The sequence below is a fragment of the Salvelinus alpinus genome, chromosome 32 (genome assembly GCF_045679555.1).
Source record: "Salvelinus alpinus chromosome 32, SLU_Salpinus.1, whole genome shotgun sequence".
Lineage (NCBI taxonomy): Eukaryota > Metazoa > Chordata > Actinopteri > Salmoniformes > Salmonidae > Salvelinus > Salvelinus alpinus.
The window spans coordinates 24,076,041-24,094,411 of record NC_092117.1 but is presented as its reverse complement, the minus strand read 5'-3'; the positions used below and the strand labels follow the sequence as shown (position 1 = coordinate 24,094,411).

The following is an 18,371-nucleotide window of genomic DNA, read 5'->3' as shown; positions in this document are numbered from 1 at the left end:
AAGAAGGCCCATGGCGGTAGGGCACCCTTCCCAGCAGTCTCAGCGGTATCCAGTCATCCCCCTTTCAGAGGCCCTATTTCTGGCCACAGGCACACACACACTCTTATGGCTCTGATCTGGCACCTACTGCCTTAAAAGTACATCAAAGTTCAGCTATAGGATTACACACCTGTTACTGAGCCAAGCTGAAATGTGGAGTGGTGGGAGTTATGTGTCTCGCTACCATGCTAAACCCCAAGTCAAGTTTAACAGTGTGGAGAGTAGGCCTGCATGTCACTGACTCTGCCGCCCTCTACACTGTATATTCAAGACCAAGATGTCAGAGGTCACAAGCCTTTACCTACCTTCATTACCCTTAACCTTACAAGATCATTAAGGCCAGAATAGCAAGTCCCTTTTATCTAAAACTGCAGACTCCTCACAATCTAACCACAGCAAGATGAAAGACTGAACCCAACCCTCTTTAGCAGAAAATAATTAGTTCTCAGAAGGGTTCATGCTATGCATTAAATAGCTATAGCCTATACAACCGGGCTTTAGAGAGACGTATACATGCTAAATATATCCTGGGGGTGAGGAAAGATGTTGCTGCTATTTAGCACCACTCCTGTCTGCTTCTAACTTTCTGTTGAAGATGTTTAATTAGATGGAGAGCTGGAATGGAAACGCCAACACTCCCATCGGTGCTACCTCCCACACATAGGAGGATCTGGATGTGAGCTAGACTTTTAATTCCACCCAGACATATTGTTGAGAGCACTCCTCAGGTCCAGGGGAGAAGCCTACTCGCTCACAGTAGAAATTAATGGATTCTAAGGTGCTTATGGTTGCAAACCGAGCCCAGAAGGTCGTGTGGGTGGACAGCCACATATGGAGGTTGTGATGTCTATTTTTGTTGTTTTATCTATACACTGTGAAGAAGCTACTTGGAAAAGTCTCCCTGTGTGTGTGTGGTGAGTTTTGTGTATGAAGTGGCATGTGTGCTTGATCATGATAACATATCACCTGTGTGTTACATTTGATGTGTGCACTTGTCCCGTTTCAAGTAGCCTTTTTAGGAACTATATGCTAAATCACAGTGTGCTGCTCACAGCAGGAAAATAATCCTACAACAACAGGACGTGAATTATTATGTGGATTATAATAGTGGATATTTTTGTAGGGGTTGATACATTTTTCGTAAAGATAAATCAAGTCTGAAATTAAGTGGAAATGACTGACTTTAAAGGCCTTTTTAAAATCTTTAATATACTACAATTTGCATTTTCTGCTGCGCAGGAAAATTGTCTGTGACGACAAAGTGATCAAATTAAGATCGCAGGTCTGTAGGGTTGAGATTTATGAAGTGGGCAGAAAATGATATCCTTCCAAAAGAGAGAGGATTAGACTAATAGCTTGGTTAAAAACAAAAATCTAGCAAAAAACAAGGTCATTGGTGATTGGCCCTGTTTTCAGACAAAGATCAACATGAGATGGATCAGAACCACATGCCCCTCTCTCCATTCATGTCCATCATCTCCTCCGTATTGTCTTTCTGACATATTCCAGTAGGGCTCACTGGGCATCTAGCTGCCCCTCTTAACATGTCATGTAGGCAAAGCTCAGTGACACTTAATCATGTTTAGCCAGGCTTCATTTGTGATCCACATGGGTTATTAGGTTTACTTTCATCACTGCCGGCTTTGTGAAGGTCGTGCTCTTTACCGACAGACCGCTCTACAATTACCTGTGTGCCGTCTGCCATGATGCCATGAAATCTTCAAGGTCCTCTGTCAACCAGACGTAGAGATTTAGTAGGACTCTATTAAATCAAAAATAAAGAATTGAACCCTCACATTCAGAGAAGCGGGTCGATGCCTTATAGTCAGTCTCTCTGACAGCACATACAGTGTTGCTGGTTTTGATTCCATGATTTGATCTTTTTACATCATACGTGTATGAGGTATGTTATGCTGTGTGCCAACACATCTGTTCAGCAGCACAGAGGAGGCTGTGTGTCTGCTGACTATGTTCAGGCTGTCCTGAACACCATACTGCCTGCCACCAACACCAGCCAGTACAGTATAATCTCGCTCTTTTCACTGCATAGAAGGAAGGGAGAAGGGTGCTGCCACGTTTCAATTTCTACGTGAAGGAAGAAAATCCCTGGGCCCAATTCAATTATTTTATTCATTACATGATTCTTTGAACTTGTCACTTGCTGGAAGGCCTATGGAGAGGTTGGAAGGCTGGCCTGGGGAGATGAAGCACTAGAGGAGACCTGCACAGCTTTATGTTGACTTGTATCACATCTATAAAGACTGTCCTCCTGCTCACCAACTATACTCCAGATATAGTTACTGCAGGACGTCTCACCTGTTCTCTTGGCTAGTAAAAGTAGCTTGAATACCTCATTCCTGTTCTGACGGAACTCTGGGCAGACTGAACCCTTCTCAGATTGAACAGTGGTGTGTACTGTGTTCTAAGGTATACGTGTACTCTGTGTACTCGGGTATTTGTGTACTCAGTGTACTGTGTACTCAGGTATACGTGTGCTACTAGCACATTAGCGTTGTTTCAACACCTCTTCAAATCAAAGTCCATAATGTTAATGCCTGCGTGCATGGCTTTGGACACCTCAACAGTACTGTGGTGTTAGACTCCAGTAGATTCATGTTGAACCTATGTCTCAGTGGGCCGTTGTCCTGTCACAGCCTTATTAAATCCCTCCACCCTGGTGTATAAAAGTCTCAGCCTATAGACTCTTTAGCCTGCGGTATATCAGCCTGGTGGTTCCTACATCTCCTGCAGTAGAAATGAGTTACCTCTGGTTTGTTCAGCCATTCCTATGAGGAAGAGGAATGGGGAAAGAATAAGGTTTTGGGATGAAGGGTAGCAGCCAGGAGTCAGCTCATCACAATTTAAAATAGACATGGAATGGAGGCGATGGGAGGTGGAGGGGATTGGGGAGAGTAGAGAGGACATTAGCGGGGGTAGAGAGAGTTATGTGAGAGTGGTCAGTGCAGTTATGTTTTCCTCCTTTTGGAATGCAGTTATGTTGCTTTAGCTTTTATCTTGTGAGGTGAATAGTAAATCAGCAATTAAAATAAGTGCATTTAAACTATACTGAACAAAAATATAAACTCAACATGTAAAGTGTTGGTCCCATGTTTTATGAGCTGAAATAAAATACAATTTCCATATGCACAAAAAACATATGTTTACGTCCCTGTTAGTGAGCATTTCTTCTTTGCCAAGATAATCCACCCACCTGACAGGTGTGGCATATCAAGAAGCTGATTAAACAGCATGATCATTACACAGGTGCACCTTGTGCTGGGGACAGTAAGGCCACTCTTAACATGTGCAGTTTTGTCATACACAATGCTACAGATGTCTGAAGTTTTGAGGCAGTTTGCAATTGGCATGTTGACTGCAGGAATGTCCACCAGAGCTTCTGCCAGAGAATTGAATGTTCAATTCTTTACCATAAGCTGCCTCCAACATCATTTTAGAGAATTTGGCAGTACGTTCAAACGGCCTCACAATCGCAGACCACGCGCCAGCCCGGGACCTCCACATTCGGCTTCTGCGGGATTGTCTGAGACCAGCCACCCGGACAGCTGATGAAACTGATGATTATTTCTGTCAGTAATAATACCCTTTTGTGGGGGAAAAGTAATTCTGCTTGCCTGGGCCTGGCTCCCAAGTGGGTGGGCCTATGCCCTTCCAGGCAGACAAATGGCTGCGCCTCTGCCCAGCCATGTGAAATCCATAGATTTCCTAATGCATTTATTGCAATTGGCTGATTTCCTTATAAGAACTGTAACTCAGTAAAATCATTGAAATTGTTGCATGTTGCTTTTATATTTTTGTTCAGTGTATTACTATGAAATCTTGGTCATCCATAAAAAAAAATTACTTTCCGACCAAAGTACTAGGATCAAGATTCCAGCTCACTACTTTGGTCACTATGTAACACAAATAAAACAACCACACACACACACACACACACACACACACACACACACACACACACACACACACACACACACTATTGTAGTGTTTGTGCATTAGATCTGCTGTTTCTATGCACAAACGCAGAATGTAGTGGGGTGAGGAATTGTAGTCTCAACAGGGGTTTGCACAAGAAAGAGGAAATATTATTTATATCAAATCCCCTCGTCAGTTAGAGGAGAGTTTAAAAAATATATATTTTATTTTTTACATGTTTTTTCACGTCAACTCCCTTCCCTCCCAGACATCGCAGTTTAGTGGCTCCCAATGCAATACTGTTTTCAAGGCATCCTCAATCAAGGCAGGTTTTAATGTGGTAAAGAACTAGCAGTGACACATGCCATGTTAAATGAAAGGATGAGCAGCCGAACGCAGGCACACCCAATGTAAATCGAATCAAATTTTCAAATCAAATGTATTTATAAAGCCCTTCGTACAAAGTGCTGTACAGAAACCCAGCCTAAAACCCCAAACAGCAAGCACTGCAGGTGTAGAAGCACGGTGGCTATGAAAAACTCCCTAGAAAGGCCAAAACCTAGGAAGAAACCTAGAGAGGAACCAGGCTATGAGGGGTGGACAGTCCTCTTCTGGCTGTGCCGGGTGGAGATTATTACAGAACATGGCCAAGATGTTCAAATGTTCATAAATGACCAGCATGGTCAAATAATAATAATCACAGTAGAGGGTGCAGCACAGTTGGCTTTTCAACTGCTCCTGCGGTCTCTAGAGAGTTGAAAACAGCAGGTCTGGGACAGGTAGCACGTCCGGTGAACAGGTCAGGGTTCCATAGCCGCAGGCAGAACAGTTGGCCAGGTGGACTGGGGACACCTGGCCAACTGTAATTGATGTAATTGATGTAGCCAGGGAGTGTAATTGATCTAGCCAGGGAGCATATAAGGGATTAGGATACTGTTCCACCTTGTTAGAAACAAATCGGTTTCCAGCAGGTAACTTCAACTCTAGTCCTGGAAGGCTAGAAAGGAGTGCTTAATTGACCAATTTATGATAGTCCACTCACCTGGATACTCTGGCCTGAATCGATGGCTGATTTTAACAGGCAAGGTTTTAAACGGGCAGGCACTGCTGACCTCCCAGATGGTTACAGCAGGGTTTTTTATGGTTCAATATGGGGCTTAGGTGGTGGGCGTGACAGGGGGCGTGGCAATGGGCATGGTCGACCCGTTGCGGCGGCCACATTTTAGAGAAAAATTTAGAGGCCCCATTTTGCCGTTGTAGAGACATTTTAGCATTTTTAAGCCCATTTCCTGCAATTCTAGCAGAGAGAAATGTTTGCAGTTTTTACGATAATTTCCTGTGTTTCTAAATACAGTATTCTGCCATGGAGCTGGGAGAACAATTTGCAGTTTTAAAGCAAATGTCTTGCAATTCTATCCATTTTGCCATGGCTAATAGTGTGTTATTTTGCCCAAATCATTACTGCTAAATTGATTGTTTTTGGAATTTTCATTTCTCCATGACTGTCTAGCTTTTTATTTTGGTGATTGTTATTCTCAAAGATGATATAATTGTTTTTTATATAGGTATAATACCTTTTCTACATACTTTATTATTAACAAAATTCACTTTGGACTTAAGTGGCCCGGAAAAATGCTGCCCTGCCCGCCCAAGGATTTTAATGACAGAAAAATCTCTGGGTTAGTCTTCAAATGAAATTGAGGCTTAACCGTTTTATTGAATCACATCAATGGATTCTGCAATTCCTTCTTATTTCAGTACTTCTGCCCCCCCCAAAGCTAACTCAAAGACACTTTTGTATACCTTGACAGATGGTCCTTTCATTTTGAGAACTCAGCCACAAGTTTTAACTTTAGCGAAAGAAGGGTCCTAGAGGAACTGGCAGAGGGACTGGCAGTGTATGTCACTAGAAGCCAGTGCTACCTGTATGCCAGCATACACCACACGGTGTTGCACTATAAGGACTCACACTCTAAGACAGTGGTCACCAACCTTTTCTGAGCCAAGATCCTTTGTGAATCTGAATGCAAGCCGAGATCTACCGCTCACGACATAAAAAAACGTAAGCCTGGGCAACATTAACCAATTAAAAACAGTTCTGTAGCAATGAGGTTTGTGCAGTAGGCTATAGGCCCAATACATTATCACTGCATATTGGCTACTCTTGATTTGACATGCCAATGTTGTTCTTCTCAGACCCCTTTGAAATTATATTTCAGCATGTTAGGTATATGATCACACTGATAATAGATCATGTGTTGTATTACTTGTGAGGCACAGCTGAATGAGCTTAATCAATTTCTCTCTTTTTTTACTGGATTGAGGGCCTGGATCTGATGGTCAGTCTGAGGGGAGGGAGGGAGCAGCGGCGAGGCTGCCTCTCACCTGACTCACTGTCCCTCCGCTCTCCCTCCGCTCTCTCTCCGCTCTCCCTCCGCTCTCCCTCCGCTCTCCCTCCACTGAGAAAAGGGGACACAGTCTTCCAGCTGATGGCGAAACTCAAGTCGCACTGCATTATTTCTGCCTCATGCACCAATTCATGTTACTCCTATGACCAGAGAAAGTGAAATACTCTTTGATATTAAAGACAGGCCTCTAATAATAACAACGGAAGCTTATTGAAACACTTTTCTGCCACACTCATTCATTGTAGCTGCAGTGCTGGTTGTAGCGTGAGTATTAGTAGGGAGAACGCACATTTTATGGCTCATAAACTGTTTAACAAAGTGTTGACAGTAATGAATAACTTAAACATGATCTTATTCATAAAAACAGCAGCTCTTTGCTGTCTCTCTCTAGTCATGGTTTTGAAATCTCACATTATCATCAACTTTGCTGTGCGTTCAAGGCTTCTTTTCACAGTATATGGCTCGAGGAAACTGTGCAGACACCGTGATCTGAGCTATCTGATTGGCCAGCGGTAGGCCTTGCACTTGATTTGCTCCCTGGGCCTGCCGGGTAGCCAGAGTTCTACCTTTAGACACATGAAATGGTTCAATATGGGAACACTTTTCCTTCCTGGTGCTAGGGCTGCTGAATCAAGTGCACCTACCGCCAACAGCGCAACCCCCCCCCAAAAAAATAAGTAGGAGACCCTAACCCCTTTTTTTTTACAGAAATGTTTGATCGACCGGTTGGTGACTACTGCACTAAGATTTGTCAAGTCTCACAGGACCAGAGTGCAGTATGGGAGGCTCTGGAGTGTCAGCCCTGCCACTGTAGCCAATCAGCTAGCCAATCACATTGTGTTGTCTCAGAACTGGGCTCAGAAGTGTGAGCTGCATTATGTCACAGTGTTCCTTTGTGTCTTCTGAAGAGACTTGTGGATCTTACAAAAGATGCATTGGGGTTTCTCCTGCTGCTGTGTATAGACGTGTTCGTTGCTCGAAGCTCTTTAGTTTAGAAGCAGTCCCTGTAGACAACCACAGTTTGGAAAAACATGAGTAAAGTGATGGTTGGCTGTGAGTCCGCTAATATGCATCTCTATATTTACTCTACACTGTATGCATGTTTCTGCAAGCATAGCCGTGTGTGTGTTTTTGTCATATCTACAGTATGCCCTGCTGTAGTGTTATAGTGTCACATCTCCCTGTCTAAGTGCCTGAACAGCAGCCTCTGAAGCACACTACTCTGCACCACTCTACTCCTATAATGTGAGTACATTCATAGAGATCCTAATTTAGCCATAAATCAGCTCAGTGTCTGCTCTGCACAGAGAGGAGAGGCACTCTACAGTCCTGCAGGCTGCTCCCTGTCTGTACAGTACAGCCTACAGGAGTCAACCCACTGTTACACAACACATACTAGACAATTTGGAAGTTTGACAATGTAGTCTACTTTGTAGATTTTAGTGCCGCATTTGATTTAGTGGAACATGAAATAATTTTGGCAAAATTAATACATTATGGTTTTAAGGAGGTAGCATTGAATTGGGAACAGTCATATCTAACTGACAGGAAACAGTCCACCAATATCAATGGTTAATTTTCTTTCCCTCATGCTTTAAACTGTGGAATACCGCAGGGCAGCTGCCTTGGGCCACTTCTTTATTAAATATATACCAACGACCTTCCTTATGCCTTATCTGAAACTCAAGCTACTATATTTGCAGATGATACTACAATTTATACAGCAAGACCATCTGTTCAACAGGTACAGAAAGCTTTACAAGGAGATTTGGAGAATATCAGGGAGAGGGTTTTAAACACCAAGAAAACCAAAGTTTTGTTGGTCTGTTCCACTAGGAAAAGGCCAACACAGCATGGGATACAATTAAGTATTGTGGGAGTACAAATTGAGGAAGTGGTAGAAACCAAACTACTAGGAGTGCAGCAAGACACCTGCTTAGCATGGTCATCTCAAATAACTAATCTATGTAAAAAAATATATATATTTAAAACAGCACGCAAGATCAGAAGGATAGCTAAATATTTACCAGGAAAGATTCTTAAGCAAATAACACAAGCATTAATTGAGAGTCAGGTGAACTACTGTTCTGTGGTCTGGGGAAATGTATCAGCAAGTGAATTAGGAGACTGCAGATTGCACAGAACAAAGCAGCAAGGATTGTTTTAAGGTGGAGATATGGTTCTTCTGTTGTAGTCATTCGCAATGCTCTTGGTTGGTCATAAATCAACAAGATAATTGAAAAAACATGCTTATTTTATTTCATAATATACACAATTTAAAACGCCCAAACTCTATTCACAACGGTATTCAGTTGGTAAGAGACAGACATTCAGTAAATACTAGGAATAGATTGTCCACCATCTATGTGTTATCAAGACAGAAAAGAGAAATAGGCTAAATAACATTTAGATTTAGATTTAAACCATTGAAATATAATACATAGGAAAGTTGTGCTGGACTATGGTAGATGAATCAATATCATTTTAGACTGAGTATTTATCGGGTAAATATGTTAGTGTATTATGTCTGTTTGTAACAGTGTGTGTTATGTGAAAATGTGTTCGTATTATATATTGTATTTTAAAGTTTAAGGACTCTTGGAAGATTAGTCTAAATGAGGACTAAAAGAGAACCAAATCTACTGTACAGACCTATACCTGCACTGGGCCAATGATTTTTTTATTCTACTTCAGTTTTCATTGTGGCTACTAGCAGATTTAGACAATGTACTGTATCATACATCATCTACACAGAGCCTGAATGTTGGAACATTCATAATGCCTACCTTGAGTCAGAGTATTGTATGCGCTGTTCAACTATTCCTACATTGTCTGTATAGCTAGGAATATTTCCAACTGGCAAAATCCCTTATCTTACTCTTCTCAAAAACGCAAAATGCAAATTCGGTATAGCTGAAAATATATTTAGACTTGTCTGTTATGGGTATGAATGTGTAAGGGGGAGGTGTTTCATCTTGGGATGCCTGTGTGTATGACAGATGATCTGGTTATGGAAGTGTGGGAGTTGTTTAGGTATGTTTGATGGAGTGTTTATAGTGTCCTGTATGATAGTTCCCACTAGGGCTGTGAGAGAGGGGAGTATATCTCGTTGTACAGACAAGACAGGCTTTGCTGTCAAGTGAATAGTATCATGAAAAAGTATGAGCAATCTTAGCGTTTCTCTGTTTTAGCTTCTCCAATTTGGTCAGTTACATCTGAGAATCTGGCTATCTATATCTATATCTGGCTTTGTTCAACAGGGGGAGGGAGGGAGAGATACACATTTTGATGTAACCTTTATTTTAACAGGGAAGACATATTGAGACCTAAGTCTTTTTTACAAATGCGCCCTGTATATAAATATACATATTATGAGCAAGACTGAGAGAGCGAGAGACTGAGAGAGCGAGAGACTGAGAGAGCGAGAGACTGAGAGAGCGAGAGACTGAGAGAGCGAGAGACTGAGAGAGCGAGAGACTGAGAGAGCGAGAGAGCGCGAGAGCGAGAGACTGAGAGAGCGCGAGAGACTGAGAGAGCGCGAGAGACTGAGAGAGCGCGAGAGACTGAGAGCACGAGAGACTGAGCTTATAGAACATAAGCCCCAAAGATACAAGCTGCACCGCCTCCCAAAACAAAATCCTCATTGTATTTTCTGTTTATTTCATTATTTTGCTCTATCTCTGTGTTTCTCTGTAAATAGGACAGACAGTGGAAGTGAAGTGGCATGTCTCTATTGCTGCTGCAGTAGTTAGTTAGTGGCGGACGTCACTGGGTTCCGTGCCTCCTATAGAACATAAAAGCGGTATGGAGGAGGGTCTAGTTTTACATCAATGTCAGGCGTATCACAGTGTGGTTTGACTTTATGTTGGCTACTAAAGTACATCTTTAATGGGATGTTTTTTCCAAGGCTCTATTAGGGCTGACCCCAATTATTAGACTGGTCGATTGTTTACTCGATAGGCTGTTGGTTGACCAAGTTGATTTTTGTTGTTGATCAGTAGCATATATATATATATATATATATATAAGTTTGGACACCTTCTCATTCAAGGGTTTTTCTTTATTTTTACTATTTTCTACATTGTAGAATAATAGTGAAGACATCAAAACTATGAAATAGCACATATGGAATCATGTAGTAACCAAAATAGTGTTAAACAAATCAAAATATATTTTTGATTATTCAAAGTAGCCACCCTTTGCCTTGATGACAGCTTTGCACACTCTTGACATTCTCTCAACCAGTTTCACCTGGAATGCTTTTCCAACTGTCTTGAAGGAGTTCACACATATATGCTGAGCACATCTTGGCTGCTTTTCCTTCACTCTGCGGTCCAACTCAAGCCAAACCATCTCAATTGGGTTAAGGTTGGGTGATTGTGGAGGCCAGGTCATCTGATGCAGCACTCCATCACTCTCATTGGTCAAATAGCCCTTACATAGCCTGGAGGTGTGTTGGGTCATTGTCCTGTTGAAAAACTGATGATAGTCCCACTAAGTACAAACCAGATGGGATGGCGTAGAATGCTGTGGTAGCCAAACTGATTAAGTGTGCCTTGAATTCTAAATAAATCACAGACAGTGTCACCAGCAAAGTACCATCACACCACCACCTCCATGCTTCACGGGGTGAACCACACATGCGGAGATCATTCGTTCAAGGCGGTTGGAACAAAACAATCTCAAATTTGGACTCCAGACCAAGGTTTCCACCGGTCTAATGTCCATTGCTTGTTTTTCTTGGCCCAAGCAAGTCTCTTCTTATTATTGGTGTCCTTTTAGTAGTGGTTTCTTTGCAGCAATTAGACCATGAAGGCCTGATTCACAGTCTCCTCTGAGCAGTTGCTGTTGAGATGTGTCTTTTACTTGAACTCTATGAAGCATTTATTTGGGCTGCAATCTGAGGCTGGTAACTTTAATGAACTTATCCTCTGCAGCAGAGGTAACTTTGGGTCTTCCTTTCCTGTGACAATCCAGGTTCATCATAGGTTTGAGAGGTTTTGCAACTGCACATCAAGAAACTTTCAAAGTTCTTGAAATGTTCCGTATTGACTGACCTTCAAGTCTTAAAGTAATGATGGACTGTCATTTCTCTTTGCTTATTCGACCCGTTCTTGCCTTAATATGGACTTGGTCTTTTCCCAAATAGGTCTAACTTCTATATACCACCCCTACCAGGGCTCCCAAGTGGCGCAGCGGTCTAATGCACTGCATCTCAGTGCTAGAGGCGTCACTACAGACCCTTGTTCGATTCCAGGCTGTATCACAACCGACCGTAATTGGGAGTCCCATAGGGCAGCACACAATTGGCCCAGCGTTGTTAGGGTTTGGGTGGGGTAGCCATCATTTATAAATAAGAATTTGTTTGTAACTGACTTGAACAAAGGTTTAAAAAAATGTTTTTACCTTGTCACAACACAACTGATTGGCTCAAACACATTAAGAAGGAAAGAAATTCCACAAACTATTTTTTTACTTTTTTTTACCCTTTTTTCTCCCCAATTTCGTGGTATCCAATTGGTAGTTAGTTTTGTCTCATCGCTGCAACTCCCGTACGGACTCAGGAGAGGCGAAGGTCGAGAGCCGTGCGTACTCCTAACTCAACCCAACAAAGCCGCACTGCTTCTTGACACAATTCCCACTTAACTTGGAAGCCAGCCGCACCAATGTGTCAGAGGAAACACCGAACCCAGAATCTTTAGTGGCACAGCTAGCACTGCAATGGAGTGTCAAATTAACTTTTAGCAGGGCACACCTGTTGTGCAAAGCTGTCATCAAGGCCTTACCAGGGCTACTTTGAAGCCAGGTGGCTACTTTGAAGAATCTCAAATATAAAATATATTTAAAACTTTTTTGTTACTACATGATTGCATATGTGTTATTTAATAGTTTTGATGTATTCACTATTATTCTGCAATCTAGAAAATAGTTTAAAAAAAACTTGAATGAGGTGTGTCCAAACTTTTGACTGGTTCTGTATGTCAACAATCCTTCCTCCAAAGGACCCATCTATGGATAACATTTTATGGAAATCACCAAAATCATAGTATATTATTATCCTCAGTTCGTGAGGAATTTCTCTCTCTCTGTCCTTTTCAGACATTCACTCTCCTGCAGTCTTTCAAAACTTTCATGGAGGATGGAACTTTTTATTTACCTACAGTGAAATACAAATACAATTCCCTTTCCCACGACTACTTGTTGTTTACCTCAGTACAATCATGTACTTAGACTCATAATGGCACAAGAGAAGCCCCAGGTTACCTTGACCTGAGTGCTCTGAAACATTGTTCTACCCTCTGCACTCCCTTGGATTGCTCAGAATGAGTAACTCTAAACACATTCCTAGTCACATCATTTTCATCTTATCATTGTATCCCCAAGTTTTCTGGTCAGCATATATGCAGAAGCTAACAGTCATGATTTAAACATTGACTTGCTGTAAACATTCAAATTGTATCTGCCTAATGTTGCTCTTGAGTGTGCAATATGTTTATATTCAATGCTGTTTTGCCCTCTGCAATCATCAAATGATGTGACTCACTGTCACTCCTCTCTGGCTAACCCAAGGTCACTGACCTTCGGGTTAGGTGAGGTCACCAGTCTTGACCCTTTTGCCACCAGAGAGTATGGTAATTAGTCATAAGCAGAACGGTCCAAGAAGATGTTGCATCATTCAGATATGGCCCAGAGCTACGGGCTGTATTCAGTCCTGTCACTCTCCTGTCTGATTGTCTGACTCTCTGGTTTGTGGGTTGTGCATCATTGTGAGATGACTGACAGTGTTTTCCTCTTTCCCCCCCTCTCCTCTCTCTTTCTTTCTCCTCCATTTGTTTTCTTTGACCATGGTAGCCTGCAAGTGCAACGGGCATGCCAATCTGTGCCAGGTGTCGACGGGGAAATGCTACTGCCAAACCAAGGGAATCAAGGGAGACCAGTGCCAGCTGTGAGTACCTTTTTTTTTTTTTTTTGACCTTTTTGCATCATTCCACTATGAGACATATGTTGAAGAAATTGAAGGTTCTTAAATGCTTGTTCCTCAACTCTTTTAAGGTTCCTTGGAGAACTCTTACCAAATAAATAACCTTTGAGTTAAGTGTGGGGTTCTTGACATGGCATCTACTGTTCATCAGAAAATCTGAAAGGCCCATTTTGGTACTTAATGCAGGGAAAAAATCTATGAATGTTGTTTTCTAATTCTTGTAGAAATATGATGGTTTACACATTTATGCATTGGATGGTTCTCCCATCGAGCAGATTCCTGCCTATAAATAGCTTGGCTTTTGGATTGACAAAAATGTGACGTTTAAAAAACATACGGATGAGCTAGTTAAGAAGCTGAGATTTAAAGTATGCTTCTTTTATAGAAGTAGATCATGAGAAGAAACCTGCACACTTCTTGCTAGTATCACTGCTCTTTTATTAAACTTTACGTAAAGCTTTCTTATTTTTTCTCTCGTGTTATTCAATTGTTACCATGCACCTGCAACAAAGATAGCTCAGATGTGTGAGTACCTTTTGAATATAGAAATAGATCACGCCTCTCCCTAAACAGCAGGAAACAGTTTGTACAGGCAACATTCCTGCCAGCTCTACTTTAAAACCCTTGGATTCTGTGTACCATAGTGCGCTTCTTTTTATCACAGGTGACAGGTTTAATACTCCTCACTATAAACACAGTCATGGTACTGGTAAATTCACTGGAAAGGTACATTTACATTTGAGACATTTAGCAGATGCTCTTATCCAGAGCGACTTATAGTTAGTGCAATCATCTTAAGATAGTTAGGTGGGACAAGCACATATCACAGGCATAGAAACGACATGTTTCCTCAATAACGGAGCTATCCGTACAGTCAGAGCTAGAAGGGGGGGTTGAGGTGAAGAGGAGGATTATGTAAGATACTGTTTGAAGAGGTAGTGTATCAGATATTTTTGGAAGATTAGCAGGAACTTTGCTTTCCTAGCTTCAGGGGGGGAAACTGGTCCCATCATTGGGGTGCCAGGACAGAGAAGAGCTTGGACTGGGCTGAGCGGGAGCTGCCCTCCCGTAGGGGTGGGAGGGCCAAGAGACCTGAGGTGGCAGAACGGAGTGCTGGGGTTGGGATGTAGAGTTTGAGCATAGCCTGAAGGTAGGGAGAGGCAGGTCCTCTTGCTGCTTCGTGGGCAAGTACCATGGTCTTGTAGTGGATGCGAGATTCGTCTAGAAGGCAGTGGAGTGTGCAGAGGAGCGGGGTGACATGAGAGAACTTGGTAAGGTTGAAAGCTAGGCGGGCTGCAGCGTTCTGGATAAGTTGCAGGGGTTTGATGGCACAAGTGGGGAGCCCAGCCAACAGCGAGTTGCAGTAGTCCAGATGGGAGAGGATAAGTGCCTGGATTAGGACCTGCGCCGCTTCCTGTGTGAGGTAGGGTCGTACTCTACAGATGTTGTAGAGTGGGGAGCCCAGCCAACAGCGAGTTGCAGTAGTCCAGATGGGAGAGGATAAGTGCCTGGATTAGGACCTGCGCCGCTTCCTGTGTGAGGTAGGGTTGTACTCTACAGATGTTATAGAGCATGAGCCTGCAGGAGCAGATCACTGCTTTGATGTTTGCAAAGAACGACAGGGTGTTGTCCAGGGTCACACCAAGGTTCTTTGCACTCTGGGAGGGCAACACTGTGGAGTTGTCAACCATGATGGAGAGGTCTTTGAGCGGGCAGGCCTTCCCCGAGAGGAAGAGCAGTTCCGACTTGTTGAGTTTGAGGTGGTGGGCCGACGTCCAAGTTGAGATATCTGCCAGGCACGCAGAGATGCGTGTCGCCACCTGGGTGTCAGTAGGGGGGAAGGAGAAAGGTAGTTGAGTATCATCCACATAGCAATGATAGGAGAGACCATGTGAGGATATGACAGAGCCAAGTGAGGGCCTAGAACCGTACCCTGGAGGACACCAGTAGTGAGAGCAGGCACCCTGGGAAATATGCAAATAAGGTTTAAAACCCTACAGCAGGGCTATTAATTTCTGATTCTGGGTTTGGACTTTTGTATGGTTCTTCAAAGAACCATCCCATTTATGGTTATTCAGAGACCCATCAAATGGTTACCCTATGGCATCGCTCTCAAGAACCTTATTTGGTGTAGGATGATTCTAGCTCCTACAATGTCAATGGTATATCCCACTAGTTTGGGATGAGTTGTGGGGCTGTACCCTCTCTGAACCCCCTTGCAGTGTCAGCAATTTGGCCCTTTCTTAATGTGCGTTTGGGGCCTTAGCCAAGGCTTTAATACCAGTAATGGGGTTGGCACAGGGGGCGCATCACCCAGTGTGTTTGTTTGTGCCATCGGAGTGCCAGGCTGGCCCTGTGCTGCACTATAATACCCCTAAGTGCTTTCACCGGGGGGGTAAAGGCAGGGTGAAAAATGCTGCATCAATAAATCCTGGAGTGGAGAAGTGCGCTGCTGTCACTGGTACTGTTATGTTCTAATGAGGCCTGCTCAACTCTGGAGGGCTCCTGTGTGTGCAGGTGCGCGTGTTTGAGTTTGCATGCAGGTGTCCGAGGGATTGAGAGATTTATTAAGAGAATGAGAGTGCATGCATGTTTATTATCGTCCCTCTGTGAATGTCAAGTCATGTGTGCACGTGTATTTTGTAGCGGTGTCTTTTTAATGCTTTGCATACGAGTGAGAAGGTTTTGTTTTCCAAAAGGGACATCTCTGTCATTACCATTTGACCGCTGCTCCTTTTACAGGACTATCAAGCTGTGCACTTTCCTGCACGCGCATTCACACTCGAAAACAGCATTTGGTCTCAGCTATTAAGTACCTGTCACATTAGAGCAAGCCTCATTTCATACCGCACACACATTATTACCATGTGACTGTCATGAGTTACACAACTGACCAAGGGGACGATGCCTGCACGTTCTACGTATAAACCACAAGCTTTTCTTTCCATGTCAAGCAGAGCACTTACACAGGCTGATTTGTGTGTTTTTGTTTTATGAATAGATTGCAATTTGGGATGCGATTCAAAAAGAGTTTTGCATCAAGCAAACAACAAATGTTAACCGCTGATTTCAGATGTATATTTGTTTGTTCTGGTAAACAGTTTTAGCCTGCTGAGATGAGGGGAAATTATGAATAGTAGAAGTTGATTCAGGTGTTTCTGATGTTCAAAGTGCTGATCATCAAAAATGTCTGGGCAGTTAGATTTTTCTGCCCACACTAAATGCCCTATTCAATCTAAACCACATTGCTTGTTTACAGTAGCTTCATGACTCCTCAAAAAATATGTTAACGGTATGAAACTAGGCCACAGAAAAAGAGATTCAACGTGAGATTGATTAAACCATGCATGGCACAAATGTTGTTTTTGACCCGCAAAACTCGGAAGGACACTCAAATCGAAAAAGTTGGGGAATGGTGAACGTGGACGGTCACTGTTTTCCACAAATTTGGACATTTGTCAGCAACTTGGGAAAATAATTTCCCTCATCCCCGCTTTCCCATATTCATTAGTCGTCCTTCCCTCAGTCTTGAAGTGTTGTGAGTGGGAGCAGTTGACTTCCCGCGTGTATTTATATTTGTTCCCTGCACTGCCTGCGCAGTGCGACTCCTTGATTTGTCACGTACGCTTCCCATCAAATTCTTTCGCCGTCAAAACTATTATTTTTTTCCTTCCAGAGAGCTTTCTCAAAATGGCTGTGTGTAATGGAAGACATTTATTTGCCATTTTGATTATGAACGATCGATTTCCCCTCGGCTGGCGGTAAGGCCCCCGTCCCTCTGCTTCAGCAGATGTGCACACTCTGACTGGCTGCAATAAAGGAACCATTAGCAAGAGCAGGGTTCCTCTGCGAATGCCAACCTGAAACTGTTTGTGTGTGTGTTGTGCCTGTGTGTGTGTGTATGTGTTGTGCGTGAGAGTGTGGTTTTACTTGTGTGTGCTTGTGATGTATTAGTTTATCTTTGTAGATGTAAGTATAGTGAGTGTGTGTGTTTGTCAGCCTTATCTGTGTGTGTGTGTGTGTGTGTGTGTGTGTATGTGTGTGTGCTATGTTCTCTGAAATGTCAAATAAGAGTAAGCGAGGCCAGGAGTGGTTGTGTTATTCATTCTCTGGGGGGGCCGTTTGTCCTTTGCTCCAACGTTGGCTCACAGTGCCTTTGTCTGCTTAGATCTGCAGTGTGGACATCAAGCTTGCTGGCCCACTGTACAAAGGCTACACACACACACACACACACACACACACACACACACACACGCCACACACCACACGAGCTGGGGCACATACACATACTTTACACTCTTCTCCAAATATATTAGGACATTGAAGCTAAATATTTGGATCTATGCTCCAGCATTTTAGTACAGAATGTAAGGTTTTATTTGAGGGTATTTTCATACATATCTGTTTTACCATTTAGAAATGAAAACATTTTATGTACAGTTGAAGGTGGAAGTTTACATACACTTAGGTTGGAGCAATTAAAACTCATTAAAACTCATTAACCGACTTGCCAAAACTATAGTTTTTTCCAACAATTGTTTACAGACAGATTATTTCACTTCTAATTCACTGTATCACAATTCCAGTGGGTCAGAAGTTTACATACACAAAGTTGACTGTGCCTTTAAAAATTTGGAAGGAGACGCGTTCTGTTTCCTAGAGATGAACATACTTTGGTGCGAAAAGTGCAAATCAATCCCAGAACAACAGCAAAGGACCTTGTGAAGATGCTGGAGGAAACAGGTACAAAAGTATCTATATCCACAGTAAAACAAGTCCTATATCGACATAACCTGAAAGGCTGCTCAGTAGGAAGAAGCCACTGCTCCAAAACCGCCATAAAAAAAGCCAGACTACGGTTTGCAACTGCACATGGGGACAAAGATCGTAGTTTTTGGAGAAATGTCCTCTGGTCTGATGAAACAAAAATAGAACTGTTTGGCCATAATGACTATCGTTATGTTTGGAAGAAAAAGGGGGATGCTTGCAAGCCGAAGAACACCATCCCA

General features: G+C 42.7%; 1 protein-coding gene across 4 annotated transcripts in view; it reads left to right on the top strand.

Moving 5' to 3' along the window:
- LOC139562617 (attractin-like protein 1) overlaps positions 1-18,371 on the top strand; it is a 290,320-nt gene that overhangs the window by 107,575 nt on the left and 164,374 nt on the right. For all 4 annotated transcript variants that reach the window (XM_071380435.1, XM_071380434.1, XM_071380436.1 and 1 more), the window contains one exon: positions 13,233-13,326. In XM_071380435.1, coding sequence (XP_071236536.1) covers positions 13,233-13,326 — 94 coding nt within the window. The remainder of the gene's footprint in view (positions 1-13,232; positions 13,327-18,371) is intronic.